This window comes from Sprattus sprattus (assembly GCF_963457725.1).
Source record: "Sprattus sprattus genome assembly, chromosome: 15".
NCBI lineage: Eukaryota > Metazoa > Chordata > Actinopteri > Clupeiformes > Clupeidae > Sprattus > Sprattus sprattus.
The window spans coordinates 8,342,324-8,362,615 of NC_137913.1; the positions used below are offsets into that span (position 1 = coordinate 8,342,324).

At 49.2% G+C, this 20,292-nt stretch overlaps 1 protein-coding gene across 1 annotated transcript; it reads right to left on the bottom strand.

Annotated features, from left to right (window-relative positions):
- Positions 1–287: 287 nt before the first annotated feature.
- On the bottom strand, positions 288–20,230 carry adamts13 (ADAM metallopeptidase with thrombospondin type 1 motif, 13; the record flags this gene model as incomplete). Its single annotated transcript, XM_080852408.1, has 31 exons — positions 288–443; positions 775–950; positions 1,839–2,018; positions 2,333–2,479; positions 2,878–3,217; positions 3,505–3,709; positions 4,074–4,288; positions 4,607–4,734; positions 4,924–5,026; positions 6,994–7,189; positions 7,427–7,606; positions 8,703–8,832; positions 9,180–9,327; positions 9,750–9,931; positions 10,355–10,435; positions 10,700–10,820; positions 11,398–11,546; positions 12,504–12,630; positions 13,029–13,092; positions 13,467–13,618; positions 13,963–14,067; positions 14,291–14,441; positions 15,552–15,686; positions 15,918–16,064; positions 16,354–16,478; positions 16,757–16,840; positions 17,065–17,198; positions 18,235–18,475; positions 18,858–19,132; positions 19,250–19,316; positions 20,141–20,230. The coding sequence occupies 31 exons, from the start codon at positions 20,228–20,230 to the stop codon at positions 288–290; spliced, it is 4,734 nt and encodes a 1,577-aa protein (XP_080708534.1).
- Between the last annotated feature and the right edge of the window lie 62 nt (positions 20,231–20,292).

A 20,292-nucleotide genomic window follows, 5' to 3' on the forward strand; every position in this document is an offset into this window, starting at 1 on the left:
ATGAAGGAGTACTGTGTCAAAGGTCAGGGCCTAATGAAGGAGTACTGTGTCAAAGGTCAGGGCCTAATGAAGGAGTACTGTGTCAGATGTCAGGGCCTAATGAAGGAGTACTGTGTCAGATGTCAGGGCCTAATGAAGGAGTACTGTGTCAGATGTCAGGGCCTAATGAAGGAGTACTGTGTCAAAGGTCAGGGCCTAATGAAGGAGTCAGAGGTCAAAGGTCAGGGCCTAATGAAGGAGTCAGAGGTCAAAGGTCAGGGCCTAATGAAGGAGTACTGTGTCAGAGGTCAGGGCCTAATGAAGGAGTACTGTGCGTTGAAGGAGCCCTTGATGTGCTGGTACTGCCCGTGGAACTCCACCTCCGCCCGGCTACCGCTGGAGCTCCACAAGAAGAGCTGGTGGCCCGCGAACACCGTGGTCTTCAGCGTGTCCACGTCTCGGATCTGACAAAACAGCAGCGGCCAGTTTCACACGGTCAGTTTTACACTGTCAGTTTCACATGGCCACAGAGAGACAGGACCCCACAGCAGAGAGAAGCCAGCTGAAGAGTCCAGAGTAAGACTACACAGCAACTGACAGTCTAGTTTATAGAATTATTATAAAAATATGGGTTATTACATTTATTACGATCATTACATTTATTATGATCGATTTTCATTCAGGCACATTATCATGCAAAATATTCCAAGTGCATTTCGGATCCTGCCAACCGTGAATCTACGGTGGTACCCAAGGAGTATACTGTGTGTGTGTGGGTGTGTGTGTGAGACTCACCAGTACATATGTGGTGTGTGTGGAAGTGGTGTTGAACATGCTGAGGGCTTGTATTCTGATCTGGAGGGAGGGTGGAGCATTGAGGAAGACCCTGCAGGTCTGAGCCTCGGAGGAGGAGGAGCCTTTAGTCGGGTTCTCAATCACACCCGTGGGGGCAAATAACTGGACATCACAGTCTGGGAGAGAGACAACAGACCATTATTACATCATCACAGTCTGGGAGAAAGACAACAGACCATTATTACATCATCACAGTCTGGGAGAGAGACAACAGACCATTATTACATCATCACATTCTGGGGGAGAGACAATAGACCATTGTTACATCATCTCAGTCTGGGAGAGAGACAGAACTCATCACCACAGTCTGGGAGAGAGACAGAACTGACTTTTATGACATAATCACAATCTGGGAGAGAGACAGAACAGACCAACAATACATCATCACAGTCTGGGAGAAAGACAGAACAGACCATTATTACATCACCACAGTCTGGGAGAGAGACGGAACTGACTATTATGACATCATCACAGTGTGGGAGAAAGACAGAACAGACCATCACTACCAGATATGAAAATCAATCATCACTATCTGAAAACAGACATCATATTAATGACACCAGGCTTTTACAACTTGATCTCCTTTCTCTCAAGCATCAGCCCCAAGCTGAGTAAAACTAAAAAGACATCTGTGTATTTAAATGTGAATGGAAATCTTCAAATCCCTATGGAGATGTAAAGTCTTCTTTAGTCTAAGGTCGTGTTCAGGTCATCATTCAAATTACATTAGCATTGGGCCAGTGCTCTCCCCACTCTCCTGTGTCTCCCCACCCCACTTTCTCACTCTCCTGTGTCTCACTCTGTTGTGTCTCACTCTACTATGTCTCACTCTCCGCTGTCTCACTCTCCTCTCCCCACTCTCCTCTGTCTCCCCCTCCTGTCTCACCCTGCTGTGTCTCACTCTGCTATGTCTCACTCTAATGTGTCTCACCCTGCTGTGTCTCACTCTCCTGTCTCACTTTGCTGTGTCTCACCCTGCTATGTCTAACCCTACTGTGTCTCACCCTGCTGGTGGCTCGTCTTCGGGTTCTTCCTGCTGCTGTAGGTGAGCATCACGCCGTTGCCGGGGGTGATACGGCCCTGCCTCACGAGTAGGACGTTGGTGCGTGATGTCAGCTCTTTGCCAGCCATCCTCTCACACTTCCTGATCAGAATGAGCCGGTCGTAGAAGGCCACGTACTCCTCTGCAGAAAACCAAGCATCAGATCTCTAGATCATTAGGTAGAATATATATATTCCTCCATAGGACCGCAAAATACATACACATACAGTATATATTAGATCTCTCAGCACTGGGAAACAGGACCGCATAATACACCACACACACACACACACACACACACACACATATATACTCCTACATATGACAGCATATTATATTATAGAATATCACATGACAGGAAATGTCCTCCTACAGGTAACACATGACAGGGAGTGTACTCCTATAACACATGACAGGAAGTAACACATGACAGGAAGTGACTTCATAAACACTCACTGGCCTTGCAGTCCAGAGTGCTGGACTCAAATTTAATGTTGATGACCTCATCCAGTGGTCGACCAATAGCAACGATGCATCTCCTCTGAGTGACGTTTCTCAGGTCTATGGTTCCGGATGGTTGGAGGAGAAGCTGTCCACACAGATCTAGAGGAAAGGGGAACATCAGGCAGGACAAAGCAGAAGGGGAATTTGTTCAGTGCTGTGTTTGACTTTTTATGTACAGCAAGTGCAAAGCTTTATATTGCATTCCATAATGCTTCTATGTACAGCAAGTGCAAAGCTTTATATTGTATTCTATAATGCTTTATGTATACAGCAAGCGCAAAGCTTTATATAGGTGCATCAGCTGAAAGTGTAGCAAAGAACAGAGTACCAGTGTCATACACGTGTATCATATACGACTCTGCTTTACCCAGAAGACCTTGCGGTGGCAGCCCCCACAATTCAAACACACACACACCTGAGACTCACACAGAGTACATGCAATTGCCTCTGACACACACATACAGTACATGCCAACTCTGAAAGTAACACCCACTCACTGTTTTGAGAGGGCGGGGTTGGCATTGCCGTGGTGATGGCGGCCTGCAGGGCGGTTGGGCTGATGGAGGGGTGCGTGGGGGTCGGTGATGTCAGAGGCATCAGGTCTGGGTTTGCCGACTCTTCTGAGTCCTGGCTGGGGACCTGTCCCGGCGGGTGTGTGTGTGTGGGGTGTGAGGGGTGTGTGTGTGTGTGGGTGCCGCAGTCCCCAGCATTGCAGGCCTGGATGGTGATGGGTTTGGGGATGTGCATGCAGAGCAGGGGGCTGACCGGGTCGGGGTGGGACGGGCCCACACAGGAGACGGGTCGCATCTGGATCCCATAACCACACGGCACCGAGCACTATGGGGTCAGAGGTCAGAAGAACACGAGTGTGAGCAATTCGGGTCAGAGGAACACAAGTGTGAGCAGTAAGGGTCACAAGCAGGTACAAGATTTATCCCTTTAAAGCCAGAATTAATGTTGAAAGGAAAAGCGATTCAAATCATTGTAATTACTGGAGGATAATATTTGGCAAAAAAAGTCAGTGTGTGTGTGTCAATGTGTGTGTTAAAGAGAAAGAGATTGTATGTGTGTGTGTGTGTGTGTGTGTGTGTGTGTGTGTGTATGTGTGTGTGTGTGTTGATTACCTTGCTCCACTCCCGCATGTCCCATCTGAAGGTGCACAGCTGTACTCTGCAGGGCACGAGGCTGGGGGGCTTCTTCACCTGGCCACACCTGTCCTCAGGTACGCTCTGCTCCTGCCCCCGCTCAAACTGCACACACGACACACTCCTCTGCAACACACCCAGACCGCAGGACGCAGAGCAAGTCCCCGCCGACAGAATCTTCCATCTGATGACAGGTAGAGACGGCCACAGCTCAGGGACAGGTAGACACGGACACGTGTAAACTGTTTATATTATTTTGATCTTTTTTTATTTATATTTTTAAGATTCGTTTTTGGGCTTTTTGCCTTTAATCAATAGGATATTGAAGGTTTGGACAGGAAATGAGATGGAGAGAAGAGATGAGGAATGACAGCGGGTTGGATTTAAGCCTGTGTCCCCGTGGGTATTTAAGCCCGTGTATGGTCGAGGATACTGCCTGCGCCACAGTGCCCCCCCTATTGTTTTGAAATCTTGAACAGCAGGCAACACTTTATGGATGCATGGTGTTTGCAAGTGTTGATAGGAACTAAAGGATGCGTTGTGTGTACCTGGCAGGACATGGTTCAGTGTTGCACTCCACCATGTCCACTGGTCTGGGTATGGACAGGCACTCTGCGTCGCTGACCACCTCCTCCCTCTCAGTGCCCTCCGTGCTCCTGGCACAGTACAGCACCCTACGGGCCATCCCAGCGCCACACGTCACACTGCACACACCCTCCATGTAGCGCCACCTGTTGGACACAAGCAGCAAGGCCTGAAAAACCTAACGCACACTGTCTACAGGAAAAGAGCAACAATGTACACAGTGGTCTTAAATATCATAACGGTGTTAATTATCGGACAGCATGTGTTATCGGCAAACGTTCAAGTTGTCATGTTAATCCATTATTAAACTGAAGTTATAGATTCTTGATGGAGACAGAATGGCCGATGTTCGACAAAGCGCTACGCTACATCTTTAGAGTCGCATATCTCAATGATACCACCCAATTTGGTGGGAGCTCTCGCTAGCTTTAACTACTGGCAGGTTTAGCAAACAGCTCTGTGTAGGTGTTGTTCAGGAAATCTGGTTCACTCACACGGGTAGGCAGGGTGTGGGGTTGCAGGGCTCAGGGTGAGGTTCGGGTTTGCTGGAGGGGTCACAGTGGAACTCAGGCACCCCAAACCGTGACTGGTGATCAACACAGGTGTACCACACCTGCAGTGTACCTGAACACACACACAGCTGAGTATATTTACAGTAACACACCGGCAGTGTACCTGAACACACACACAGCTGAGTATATTTACAGTAACACACATCATCACCGCTGTGTACATGTGATGATGTGATGTGATTGGTGTAGATCTAACTCTGGGTACATGTGATGATGTGATTGGTGTAGATCTAGCTCTTACCGTTTCCACAGCTTCTGGAACAGTGGCCAATCACAGGGCTCCATACGTACACATGGACTGCCTTTGAGCGGGCCAGAACCACTGGAAGAGTCTGATGATTCTGCTAAGCCCAACAAGGAGACAGATAGAGACAGGTGTCAAGTGGACGCATAGAAACACAGACAGCTGCAGAGGACACATACGTAGAGACACAGACAGCTGCAGAGGACACACTAACACAGACAGCTGCAGAGGACACACTAACACAGACAGCTGCAGAGGACACACTAACACAGACAGCAGAGGACAAATAGAGACAGAGACAGCAGCAGAGGACACATAGAGACAGAGACAGCAGCAGAGGACACATAGAGACAGAGACAGCAGCAGAGGACACATAGAGACAGAGACAGCAGCAGAGGACACATAGAGACAGAGACAGCAGCAGAGGACACATAGAGACACAGACAGCTGCAGAGGACACAGAGACAGAGACAGCAGCAGAGGACACATAGAGACAGAGACAGCATGGCAGCAGAGGCAGCAGAGGACACAGAGACAGAGGCAACATACGCAACAGAGGACACAGAGACAACAGCAGAGGACACATAGAGACAGAGACAGCAGCAGAGGACAAATAGAGACAGAGACAGCAGCAGAGGACACATAGAGACAGAGGCAACAGCAGAGGCAGTAGAGGACACATAGAGACAGACAGCAGTAGAGGACACATAGAGACAGAGACAGCAGCAGAGGCAGTAGAGGACACATAGAGACAGACAGCAGTAGAGGACACATAGAGACAGAGACAGCAGCAGAGGACACAGAGGCAGCAGCAGAGGACACATAGAGACAGAGACAGCAGTAGAGGACACATAGAGACAGTGGCAGCAGAGGACACATAGAGACAGAGACAACACTAGAGGACTCATAGAGACAGAGATATAGAAAGCTGCAGAGGACACAGAGACAGCAGCAGAGGACACATAGAGACAGAGACAGCTGCAGAGGACACAGAGACAGAGACAGCATGGCAGCAGAGGCAGCAGAGGACACAGAGACAGAGGCAACATGCGCAACAGAGGACACAGAGACAACAGCAGAGGACACATAAAGACACAGACAGCTGCAGAGGACAAATAGAGACAGAGACAGCAGCAGAGGACACATAGACAGAGACAGCAGCAGAGGACACATAGAGACAGAGACAGCAGCAGAGGACACATAGAGACAGAGATATAGAAAGCTGCAGAGGACACATAGAGACAGAGACAGCAGCAGAGGACACATAGAGACAGAGACAGCAGCAGAGGACACATAGAGACAGAGACAGCAGCAGAGGACACATAGAGACAGAGACAGCAGCAGAGGACACATAGAGACAGAGACAGCAGCAGAGGACACATAGAGACAGAGACAGCAGCAGAGGACACATAGAGACAGAGACAGCAGCAGAGGACACAGAGACAGCAGCAGAGGACACATAGAGACAGAGACAGCAGCAGAGGACACATAGAGACACAGACAGCTGCAGAGGACACAGAGACAGAGACGGCAGCAGAGGACACAGAGACAGCAGCAGAGGACACATAGAGACAGAGACAGCAGCAGAGGACACATAGAGACAGAGACAGCAGCAGAGGACACATAGAGACAGAGACAGCATGGCAGCAGAGGCAGCAGCAGAAAAGAAATAGAAAGCTGCAGAGGACACAGAGACAGAGACAGCAGCAGAGGACACATAGAGACAGAGACAGCAGCAGAGGACACATAGAGACAGAGACAGCAGCAGAGGACACATAGAGACAGAGACGGCAGCAGAGGACACATAGAGACAGAGACAGCAGCAGAGGACACACAGAGACCAAAGCATAATGACACTGGAGTCATTCACTGACACCCTGCTCTCCACCCTTAAGTAACTCTATTTTTAACCCATTTATCTTATCCTACTCTAGTCAAGACTACTCTGTTTTATTTATCTAATCCTACTGTAGTCTAGACTGCTCTGTTCTAACCCATTTATCTTATCTCTTTGGATCATCTCTGTGTGTTGGTCCAGGGCAGGCCCTCTGGCTTAGAGCCTCTCACCTTGCCCATGCTCTCCCAGCCGATGGGGCACACGTCCACCACACAGGGCATGGAGTCTGGGGGCCGCGGCTCTGGGCACAGACTGGGTTCCACCTCGGACTCCTGGCCCTGCTGGAACTGCACACACGTCACGTTCTGCTCGGCCTCGCCGGGCCCACACACGGCAGAACACACACCCGGGTCAGAGACTTGCCACCTACAACACACACACACACACACACACACACGCACACACACACACACACGCACACACACACACACCTTTATACCAGCAGTAACAAGCTGTATACCTGTATTCTGAGCCATACAGTATCTGTATAGCCGGTGTTTCTGAGACATATCTGTAAGAGTACACTTGTGATGTGTGTATCTAGCCCCCTATTCCCTTGCAATGAAACTCTGAGTGTATATGAGTGTACAGGGGGTGTGATACCTGGCAGGGCAGAGTTGGGTGGCACAGGTGCCCACTGCCACGGGCACGGAGTCCTGAGGGCACAGAGTGGCTGGCACTTTCACCTGCTCTTGGCCCTGAGTCTGCACACAACTCAGCTCCCGCACCTGCACTCCTCCGCCACAGGAGGCGCTGCAGGGCCCAAACTCACCCTCCTTCCAGCTGACACGCACACACATACACACACACACATACAGACATACACAGATATGAGTAGGCATACACACACACACACACACACACACACAAACACCAATCATCATTTCAGGGGCTGTCTGACGCTTACCACATAGCTGACCGGGCACAGAGCTTGATTAGCCTCTGAGAGTCTAATCTACCAGAGCTCCTGATCCTCTGTATCACACCCTGCCTGTCTGACAGCAGCAGCTGTTTACTAGGTGCAGACAGCCCACAGCGCTAACATTCAAATCCTATTCATGATGGATGACAGGAGAAGATAACTACAACACACATACACACAGCAGGCCAGGGCATCAGCTCTCATAATGTCACTGCAAGACCTTTAAGAACAGACTCACTGTTTCGCGGAGAGAAGACGCTCTACGTAGCGAGCAAGTTTTAGCGACAAAGACGTGGAAATTATATCTATTATATAATTTATATATTATATAATTATAGATAATATAGTGGGTGTGGCAACTGTGGTATAAGCGGTGTTCAGCATTACTATCTCCCTCATTAAAGAACAACAGTTGCTACATGTTCTGTCTGAGAGGGACTGTTGCTGCAGGTTCTGCTCATGGCATATCTGTGTGTGTTGTGGGGTACTTGTGTGGGCACTGGGCACCTCTGACTCCTATCTATAGACTGTCTATGAGGAACCATTGGGTCATGTTTTGCTCTGCCTGTAGAGAACAAGTGCATTATTTTCCCTCAGTAAAGAACCTCAGTTGCTACATGTTCTTTCTGCATAAAACAATAGCTACAGGTTCTGTCTGAAAGGATCTGTTCCTGCAGGTTCTGCTCATGGCATGTCCCTGTGTGTTGTGGGGCACTTGTGTGCAGTGTTGTAGTGGTCCCTCGAGAAGTGGGTTTACTCTTAATTTTGCAATTTTTTTAAGCAGCCGATACAGCACAGGATAAACGCCCTGTTTTGAGAGGTGTGTATACACAATGCTGACAGAAAAATAAGTGGGTATACTCCGTACTCCGACTACACCACTGCTTGTGTGGGCACCTCAGAGTCCTATCAATAGACTGCCTGCTGTGTTTGCTGTTCAAGGGACTTAAAGGGCACCTGGGTGGGCATGCTGGCATGCTGCACTCCGTCCGTACGGTTGGCATCCTGTCAGACGCGTCACAGAAGGCCTCGTCCAGCTGCTCCTCACTGCCCTCCTCCACGCACACAGACACGGCCTGCTGGGAGCCTGCAGGTGAGCAAGGGTATGGCAGTCACAGTAAAACACGCAGCACATACTGCACTCCTCCTACCTGTGCCACAGGTGTCTCCTACCTGTCACAGTAAAACACACGCAGCACATACTGCACTCCTCATACCTATACTACAGGTGTCTCCTACCTGTCACAGTAAAACACACACAGCACATACTGCACTCCTCATACCTATAGGTGTCTCCTACCTGTCACAGTAAAACACACACAGCACATACTGCACTCCACATACCTATACACTACAGGTGTCTCCTACCTGTCACAGTAAAACACACACAGCACATACTGCACTCCTCATACCTGTGCCACAGGTGTCTCCTACCTGTCCCACAGGTGACTGTGCAGGGGCCGGTGACGGCTGACCAGTGGCCCCGAGGTGTGTCCTCCCCAGCACTGTCAGGTATGTAGTACTGGTAGGTGATGCTGGGGTCCGTCTGCTTTCCATACTCCTTGCCATACTTGCGATAAACCTGGTCGTAGGAAAGAGATCACACCATCTCACTGTGTTACGAGATTGCGTCATCTTGTAACAAGGAAAAAGGGGCTGGAATTCAACCTATGCGTTTCAGGCAGAGAGCTACTCCCTCTGGTGATTGGGCTTTGGGCTTTGTAACTTTGCAGACCGTTTACATGCACAAAAAGCTCAGTTAAAACTCAGTTTTAACAAATTAAAGTAACACAGTTGAATGTGTGTGTGTGTGGGTGTGTGTTTGTGTGTGTGTGTGTGTGTGTGTGTGTGTGTGTGTGTGTGTGTGTGTGTGTGTGTGTGTGTGTGTGTGTGTGTGTGTGTGTGTGTGTGTGTGTGTTGGTGCCCTCACCTGTATGTGTGGGTGTATGTTTGTGTGTGTGTGTGTGTATGTGTGTGTATGTGTGTGTGTGTGTGCGCCCTCACCTGTATGTGTGTGTTTTCCTGCACTGGTCCCGGTAGGGTAATCTCCTCCATGCGGGGCAGGAGGTCTGGGGTGAGGTACAGGTGGTATGTCAGGTGCTCGTCCTCCAGGGGGGAGGGGTAGGTGGTGTTGAGGGCGATATCGCCCCGCCCAGACACCACATACTGGTGCCCCATCAACACAGCTGGCAGGACAGAACACAGGACAGACACGGGACAGACACAGGACAAACACAAGACAAACAGAGGACAGACATGGGACAGACACAGGACAGACATGGCACAGACACAGGATAGACACAGTACAGACAAAAGACAAATACAGTACAGACAAGGGACAGACACAGGACAAACATGGGACAGACATGGGACAGACATGGGACAGACACAGGACAGACACAGGACAAAGAATACACTTTACTCTGGTTCATTTGATTCACTTCGCTCCTCAGCTACATATGCACACAGTATGTGAGAGATATGCATTTATTAAGAGATAAAATTAAGTGTATTAAAATAAAATGTATTATTTATTATTATTATTATATGCAGTGATATGAGGGTCATGTGAGTTACATTCACAATGGTGTTAATGCACAGTGTCTCACCCAGGTGTGTGAAGATTGGTCTGGTGTTGAGGATGCGGACCTGTGTGGCGTTGATGGGCACAGTCAGGAATGTGATGTAATCTAGGATACACACCATTACGGAGTTAGAGACACAGGTGTGGTGAGTGAGTAGTGAGAGAGAGAGTGAAGTACAGGTGGAGGAAAAGTATTACACAGAGAGAGTTACTCTGGTCTCTCCCCCCTCATAAGAGAGAGCGGTGACAGAACATGAGCCTTACCTCTGGTCTCTCCTCCCTCATAAGAGAGAGAGGTGTCAGAACATGAGCCTTACCTCTGGTCTCTCCTCCCTCATAAGAGAGAGAGGTGTCAGAACATGAGCCTTACCTCTGGTCTCTCCTCCCTCATAAGAGAGAGCGGTGAGGTGGCAGGTGGACCCATCCCCTCCACACACCCCACACATGTCCTCCACCTTCCCAGAGTGCAACACTCCATCACAGCCAAACTCCTACCAAACAAAACACGTGCTCAGGGTACTACACAGAACATATCCCACCCTCCCTTAGAGTCACACACCATCACAGCCAAACTCCTGCCTGCAGAACACCTGCTACATTGTCCATTTTACCGTAATTTCTCACACAAACTCCATACTATTCAGAACCTTTACACTACTAGCCCATCAGACCATCCCCTCTCCCCTGTTGTCCTTTACCTGATCATCCCCTCTCACCTGTCCTCCTTTACCTGATCATCCCCTCTCACCTGTTGTCCTTTACCTGACCATGCCCTCTCACCTGTTGTCCTTTACCTGACCATCCCCTCTCACCTGTTGTCCTTTACCTGACCATGCCCTCTCACCTGTTGTCCTTTACCTGACCATGCCCTCTCACCTGTTGTCCTTTACCTGACCATGCCCTCTCACCTGTTGTCCTTTACCTGACCATGCCCTCTCACCTGTTGTCCTTTACCTGACCATGCCCTCTCACCTGTTCTCCTTTACCTGATCATCCCATCTCACCTGTTGTCCTTTACCTGACCATCCCCTCTCACCTGTCCTCCTTTACCTGACCATGCCCTCTCACCTCACACAACCCTTCCAGACAGGCAGTGACAGTCCCTGGATCCACCGGCCAATCAGGTTCACAGCGTGTCCCATCGATGAACTTTGACCCCCGGCTCACCATGAAGTCCTCCCCCTCAGACCGACACATGAGCTTACACTGCGTATGACCTAAGAGAAGGGGAAATAAGATCCAGGAACCAAGAATTAGGAACCAGGAACTAAGAATTAGGAACCAAAAATGAGGAACCCGGAACCAAGCAAAAACACCAAAAAACAACATAGAGGGTCCTACAGGCCAGACACAGGACAGACATAGGACAGACAGAGGACAGACACAGGACAGACATGGGACAGACACAGGACAGACACAGGACAGACATGGGACAGACACAGAACAGACACAGGACAGACATAGGACAGCATTAAGACAAAAGAAGAGGGAGAAATAACATCAATACATTCAGTCAAGAGAAGACGGCCTTAAACAACATGGCAGAATCCCACCAAGAGAAGACAGCATCTAACAGCATGGCAGAATCACACCAGGAGAAGACAGCATCTAACAGCATGGCAGAATCACACCAGGAGAAGACAGCATCTAACAGCATGGCAGAATCACACCAGGAGAAGACAGCATCTAACAGCATGGCAGAATCACACCAGGAGAAGACAGCATCTAACAGTATGGCAGAATCACACCAGGAGAAGAGAAGGCTGTTTATGTGTCTGTTCTCCACATGTCTCGCTCTAACTGGCCAGAGTCAAAGCACTTCCTCTAAGGTCTGCTCATCTAGAGAGTGGAGTAGATGTGGACGATAACTCACTCCCAGACGTGTCTTACAGCTCACCTGTGACGTGTCTCACAGCTCACCTGTGACGTAGCCCACAGCTCCAGAGGAGCAGCTCACCTGTGACGTAGCCCACAGCTCCAGAGGAGCAGCTCACCTGTGACGTAGCCCACAGCTCCAGAGGAGCAGCTCACCTGTGACGTGACTCACAGCTCACCTGTGACGTGACTCACAGCTCACCTGTGACGTAGCCCACAGCTCCAGAGGAGCAGCTCACCTGTGACGTGACTCACAGCTCCAGAGGAGCAGCTCACCTGTGACATGTCTCACAGCTCACCTGTGACGTGGCCCACAGCAGGGACCCAGGTGTAGTGCAGGGCCTGTCCAGGGGAGAGGTGTAGGGGCTGGTGGTCAGTCTGGGAGCACTGCTGAGCCATGAAGTCCAGCTGGGTAGAGGCGCACGGCTAACACAAAGCAGAGGAGAGGAGAGGAGAGGAGAGAAAGGAGGATGGGGGGGAGCAGGGAGAAGAGGGGTTCAGAGAGGGGGGGAGAGGGAGTAAGGGGGGGTGCAGAAAGGAGAAAAAAGAGAGGTAAGACTGGGACTGTCCAGGGCAGCATTTCCCAAGTAACGGCAACAAATTTTACCACACATTTTAAAAAGTTCCATATTTTCATGAATGTAGACATACACCCGGACACACGCATACTCACTCATAAAGACACACACACACACACTGGACAAAGGCAATGGCCCAAAGGATATATCAGAGTGACACCAGTCCACTGTAAACATGACCTTTTGACCTGGGCTGTAAACATGACCTTTTGACCTGTACTGTAAATATGGCCTCTGGGATGTTACCTGACGATGACAAAGTTCAGCTTCAGTGTCCACCCCATCACACCCTCTTCCTCCAAACGCAGGTCTGAGAGGCAGAGGCTTCAGTCACCATTAACAACTCAAATGCACAATGTATGAGTGTATTTTTGTGTGTGTATGTGTGTGTGTGTGTATTTATGTGTGTGAGAGTGTGTGTGTGTGTTTGAGTATATTTGTGTATGTGTGTGTATGAGTATATTTGTCTCTGTGTGTGTATGACTGTATTTGTGTGTGTATGTGTGTGTGTGTGTGTGTGTGTGTGTGTGTGTGTGTGTGTGTGTGTGTGTGTGTGTGTGTGTGTGTGTCTGTATTTGTGTGAGTGTGTGTGTGTGTGTGTGTGTGTGTTTGTGTGCATGTGTGCATGTGTGCATGTGTGTGTGTGTGTGTGTGTGTGTGTGTGTATGACTGTCCATCCCTCACCTGGGGTTGTTACACTGGCGTTTCCTGAAGGAGACGCCGCCTCCACAGGTGCGAGAGCACGGGGAGAACTGGGACCAGCTGGACCAGGAGCCGTGCACAACCATGGAGCCGCTCAGGGTGGACGGAGACACACAGCGCCCCTTCAGGCACCACTGAGAACAGCAGGACACCAGGGGTTAAGGAACCGGGACAGGGGACAGGGTCAGAGGACAGGGTTAGGGGACAGTGTTAGGGGACAGGGTTAGAGGACTAACCATCTCTGTAGTCTCTAGTGTGGAAGACACCTGATAAGAGCGTGTGTGCAGAAGAGACCGGATAAGTGTGTGTGTGCAGAAGAGACCTGACAGCAGTGTGTGTGTGGTAGATACCTGATGAGAGTGTGTGTGTGGAAAAGACCTGGCAGCAGTGTGTGTGCAGAAGTGTGTGTGTGTGTAAGATACCGGATGAGAGTGTGTGTGAAGAAGAGACCGGATGAGAGTGTGTGTGCGGAGGGCACCTGGTCGGGGGCACACTCTGTGCCATCCAGCAGGGGCACCAGCAGGCGTGTGCAGGATGTCTGATCTCCGGGCGCTGTGTGGCAGGACAGCACTCGACACGCCGTCTGGGGGGAGGACAGAGATGATCACGGCAACATTAAATACCGACACACAGAGACAGTCACGGCTACATTAACACATTAACACACAGAGACGGTCACAATAACATTACATACCAACAAAAGAGACAGTCACATGCAACATTAACACATAAACACACAGAGATGGTCACAGCAACATACCAACACAAGAGGCGTCTCAACAAGTAATTGGCTATCAGGTTCTCACCATGTCATTGGCTGTGAATGTGCAGGCCCTGGCGGAGCGGCCGAAGGCGATCCTGCACTGGTCGTCCACCCCGTAGTACAGACCCGGCTTCCAGTCCTGAAGAGAGCCCCCCATCACCGGCAGGTCTGCCACACAGTCCGCCTTCCCTGCGCTGCCAGCAGAGGGCGACACCTGCATTTACACACACCTAACATCTAAGGGCTGAAACACACCAAACGCGTTTCTAAAGACGCAGGCGCTTCATAAACAACTTGGCAAAGTGTGGCGGGAAAAACAGCCGCAGTCTCACCAGGCTGTTTTGCCCTGCGCCTATGAAGCGGAGCAGCGTGTGCAACCTGCCCGGGCTGAGTGTGAAATTGATGAGCGGTGCGCCTCCGCGCCTTGCACTGAAAAGTTGAGAATATTTAATCTTTTAAGCGTACCTAAAAAACGCTAGAAAGAGGTGACGCGAGGCACATAAAAGGAGCACAAGAAAGGCACGCTGTACCATAGGAAACAATGGTTTTGCTAGCGTCACGTTTTTAGAAATGCGTTTGTTGTGTTTCAGCCCTAAGTGGGCGTTGTGTAGCGTGTGGAAATAGCATAAACGACCAACCGATGCCACAGTCCTACAATTTTCAAACCGTCAAAGACGACACCAAACAATCTCATTGGCCGCTGCCGGGAAAAATCGCTCCTCATTTGCATAAGTTTCAACATGTTCGAATTTTCATTGGTCGCGTCACCCAAATCGCTGGTCTACGTCACAATGGATTGGCTCCCGTTGAAATGCATTGGGTTTAGAAATCGCGTCGCTCATAACGGTGTCATGGGTTTGCACTGTAAGGGGGTCTTAGTACACTCAAAGCTACCTGGGCATGTTTGTGTAGACTTCATGGCTTCCTGGAGTGGCTGTGCACAGTGTTAGTTTGAGAGTAATAAATAAAGTGCTAGATGATGATTTAGTTTGGGCCTACTTAAAGAAGTTTGTTTAGCTCTCGTTGAGGCTGCCTAGGGAAGCTAGTTCAGTGTTTATTTTGAAACTTCTTGAAGACAGCTGTTTAGTTCTAGTTAGGTGCTTCCTGAGGAGGTGTGTGATGTTTGTTACGTAAAGCTACATTGTATGTTTCTCAGATGCATGCATAGTCATTCGTTTATGATACATGGGGACACGGTATCGTGCTTAAGACTACCTGAAGAAGCTCTGCAGGTGAGCTCTACTGCACTGAGACCAGGTGAGCTGATACTACCTGAAGAAGCTCTGCAGGTGAGGTGAGACTACCTGAAGAAGCTCTGCAGTTGCGCTCTACTGCACTGAGACCAGGTGAGGTCCACGCTGTTATAACCTCCATCAGACGCCATCATGAAGCCACTGCTGCTGCAGGTATTTCCTATCCCATCGTGATTAATGTTAAAGCTAAAACAAACACACAAACAAACAAACATGAAGTTATAATGGTCACTATTATGTAGAATTTAACGTACAACATTTTAGAAGAATATAACTCCACAGATTTCTGATGGAGTGGAGTAAATGATTCTGAAGCGAGAGTGAGGTAACCCGGTCACTATGGTTACAGTGTGTGCCCTCACCTGTGGCCAATCTCATGCGCTATGGTTACGCCCAGATTACTGTGTGTGCCCTCACCTGTGGCCAATCTCATGTGCTATGGTAACGCCCAGATCGAACCCAGTGTCCTCTGTGATGACACAACTCCATTGGCTGGTGCAGACTCCGCCCAACTGTGTCACGCCCCTCACCAGCTTGTTCCCATCGGGTAGAACCAGGTCAAACCTATGACAAGCCAATGACAAGAGAGAAACACGATGACCTCATAAAGGCAGCTGTATGGAGACTAAAGCTAAATTTATGGTACTCCGAGCCCTCTTTCCGAACCCTCTCCGAGCACCTTGGAGAGGCTCTCGTACGGGAAATTTGAAAAATTAGTAGGTGCACGACCTCGGAGAAGGTTTGGAGACAGCGGTTAAAAATCGGTGAGAGGCGTTCCCTGTTTCCGACTCCGTGAATCGGAGTAGCGTAAATTTAGCTTTAGACCCAGGTCACGCAGTGTGTGGTCTCTAACCGCGTGATGTAGAGCAGAAGGTCTGCATGTAGAGGGTCCGTGTCGTTGGCTGGGTTGACCTTATGACTCCACTGACACACACTCCGCAGAGAAGAGGAGATGTTGGTGGTCATCTGGATCTCAGGCTAGAGGAGAGAGAATGAAGATGATAGAGCTCACACTCTCTTCACACAACTGTTACCTGACAGACGATCAAACACTCTTGCCAAAGGCAAGTGGATTAACCCACCTCAGTGGATTAACCCAACTCAGTGGTAAAATCACACTCTAATGTCACAATGATTCTCTCACACTTTTTGGAGGTTGGACACACACTCTTACCTCATGAGGTTGAACACACACTCTTACTTCAGTGAGGTTGGACACACACTCTTACCTCAGTGAGGTTGGAACACACTCTTACCTCGGGCTCAGTGAGGATGATCATGCGGACCAGGTGGACTCTTAGATTGGCTCCCAGAGTGGCGTCCCTCAGGAGCTCTGAAGCCTGGGAGAGAGAGGAGAGGGGATAGGGGGCACAGGACAGAGAGTCACAACACACACACACACACAGCAGCCATACTCACAATGTTGAGGCTGGTGAGGATGTATCCCTCTGTCACACACACACACACACACACACACACACACACACACACATACACACACACACACACACACACACACACACACACACACACACACACACACACACACAGCAGTGATACTCACGATGTTGAGGTTGGTGAGGATGTAGCGCTCTGTGTCCTGACGGTGCACCTGCTGAACATCAGGCCCCACCACCACCAGCAGCTCCAGGTGAGACACCTCTGAGCTCAGAGCAGACCGCCGCTGCCTCCTGCTGTCTGGGGGGACAATCAAACAAACACTCATACACATATTACGTACACTCATACTCACATTATTGACACACACACACACACACACTCATACACATATTACTGACACACACAACACACACTCATACACACATTATTGACACACACACACACACACACTCATACACATATTACTGACACACACAACACACACTCATACACACATTATTGACACACACACACACACACACACACACACACTCATACACATATTACTGACACACACAACACACACTCATACACACATTATTGACACACACTCATACACACATTACTGACACACACAACAGTTACAGCATCTCTGTCTGATAGGGAGCCATCAAACAGACACTCTTACATACATTAATTACGCACACACTCATTCACACCTTGCAAACACTCTCATTCAGACCTTACTTACACACACACACTCCTACACGCATTACTTACGCACTCATTCACACCTTACTTACACACAAACAACATTTACAGCATTACTGTCCAGTGGGGAACTACACAACACGTGCTTGAATATACATTTACAGAATTACAGGGAAACCACATTTAATCAGGAACCTACTTACAATCACTGTAACTGTAGCCTGATGTTCCCTGAACTATGCCCCCTGACCTGGTGAACAAGACCCCAAATCACTACTAGACTACCTTTTCCAGATGCAAACATTTTATTCTTTTTATAAAAGCATGCCAGGATACGTGTTAACTTCAAGGATATCTAAGATTAAATAACTGCATTCACCCATGACACAGGTTTGCCACTGATTTATTTATATTACAGACATTTTCAGGCAAAATGTGCTATTCTTCCAATAAAGGGATTTTTTTGCCTTGGTCGGTGATGGTGATTTGGCATTCAAATGTTCCCTGTCAGAGAAGAATATATTGCACGCCTACATCTAAAATCCACACTGAGTACTAAATTAGTCTCTGAATTCTGAACTCTGAACTGACCAGCGCAGTGTGTACCATGCCTGGCCTTTGCCCTGGCCTGTGTGTGACTCACATCCTGTGTGTGTGGGAAGCGCAGGCCCAGAGGAAGGCTGCTGCCGCTGGTTCTGGTGTCTGATTAGGGCTGCATCCGGTAAGGGTACGGTAGCTGCTCCAGGCCCAGCAGGCTGCTGCTGATGGTGGACTCCCATGAGGGCCAGGCCGTGTGGAGGCTTGTCAGCTGCTGCCATGGAGAGGTGCCTCTGCAGCAGTGGCCGGATGTGGATCCTCTTCCCCTCACGCACCATCACACCGTGCTGTAAGCAACAAGGTGTCACAGAGTCAGAGACGCACGGCTACCGTCACAGTGAGGAGAGACGCATGGCTACCGTCATAGTGATGAGAGATGCATGGCTACTGTCTCAGTGATGAGAGATGCACGGCAACTGTCAGAGTGATGAGAGACGCATTTCCGTCACAGTGATGAGAGACACATGGCTACCGTCACAGTGATGAGAGACACATGGCTACCGTCACAGACACATGGCTACCGTCACAGTGATGAGAGACACATGGCTACCGTCACAGTGATGAGAGACACATGGCTACCGTCACAGACGCAAGGCTACCGTCACAGTAATCAGAGACGCAAGGCTGCCGTCACAGTGATCAGAGAAGGCTATGCCATGGCGGACTCACCATGTACCCCTTGCAGAGGGAGAGGACAGCTCTGGCGTGGGGGGGCCCCAGCACCTCCAGATTCTCACAGCCCCCCTCCTGGCTCCTCCTCACGGTGCTTACGGTAGAGTTCAGAGCTGTCTCCACCACACTGGGGCCGGAGAGGGACCCTTCCCTCTCGCTGCGGCCCAGCTGGAGGCTCTCGCTCTGGGTGTGGAGGGAACAGCGCCTGGGCAGCCTGGGCCCAGCCGATAACCCGTCCCGACAGTCTGTCCAGAGCAGCTCAAAATCAGGCACTGAGGGGAAGAGAGAGTCTGTCAGTAAGTCATAGGGAGTGTCTAGGTATGATGATAAGTGTGTGTTTGTGTGATGACAATAAAAAAACGCTCTTATTAAGGGGGTTGTATGACAACCTGAATCAGTAGAAATGGTGCCAAAGTAATATTCAAGGTCTTGGAGGTCCAGAGCCTTCAGGAAGCTCTAGAAGACAATCAGAGAGAAAGGATTCATACTCATTACATACATACATAGCTATTCATTCATTCATTCACTTCATTCATTTACACAGGTTTTATCAGAAGGTCCTAGTTTATTTAGATGCTACATTAAAATCACAAACAATCAGCTAACCATTTGATGACATCCTTGACAATGAGGAATATAAATTAGAATGGGAGTTAGGGTCAGAGAAATTATCCTGCTAATATTAGTTTACATGATGTTAAGTGAGGCTTGTTTGAGGAAAGTTTAAAGTTTGATGAATATTTGGTGAATAGTTAATAGTTTGCTTGTTGTCTATTCACACAGACCAAGTAAAATAAAGTGTCACCAACTGGACTTCATGTGACTCTATGAGTTAACATACACAAGTGGTCTGCAGTAGAGAACACAACAGGCCCTGGGTTCTATGAAGCGCTTTGAGACAGTTTTATTGTAGCGGTGCTATATAAATGAAATGTAATTGAATTGAGTTGAATATACCAAATATTCTAACTGATTTGTAACTTCACTAGATAAAAGATAAAATGTGTGTGTGTGTGTGTGTGTGTGTGTGTGTGTGTGTGTGTGTGTGTGTGTGTGTGTGTGTGAATGTGTTCACCATAGGAGATAAAAGTGCCGACTTCCATATGATGCAGGCTGTACAGCTGATTTCATGCCAAGAAACTGAATAAAACATTTTAAATCAAACTTTCCCTGGGGAACATAAACAGTGGCGGTTTGAGAGGTCAATGCACTTTACAGATGTCCCAACTATTTACAAACTCCAGAGCTTCCCTTCCCTCTGTCCAGAGATTTCCACTTACCGTCTCCCGATCTGAGGGTCTTGCAGTTTCACCTCTTGGCAGAGACAGTATGATGCCGAGCAGAGCTAGTGCTGCTGTGCCCACTGCCATGCCCGCTTCCTACACTGGACAACTACAGCCGTCGCAGGAACAGAGCTGGGAGCTGGAGTGAC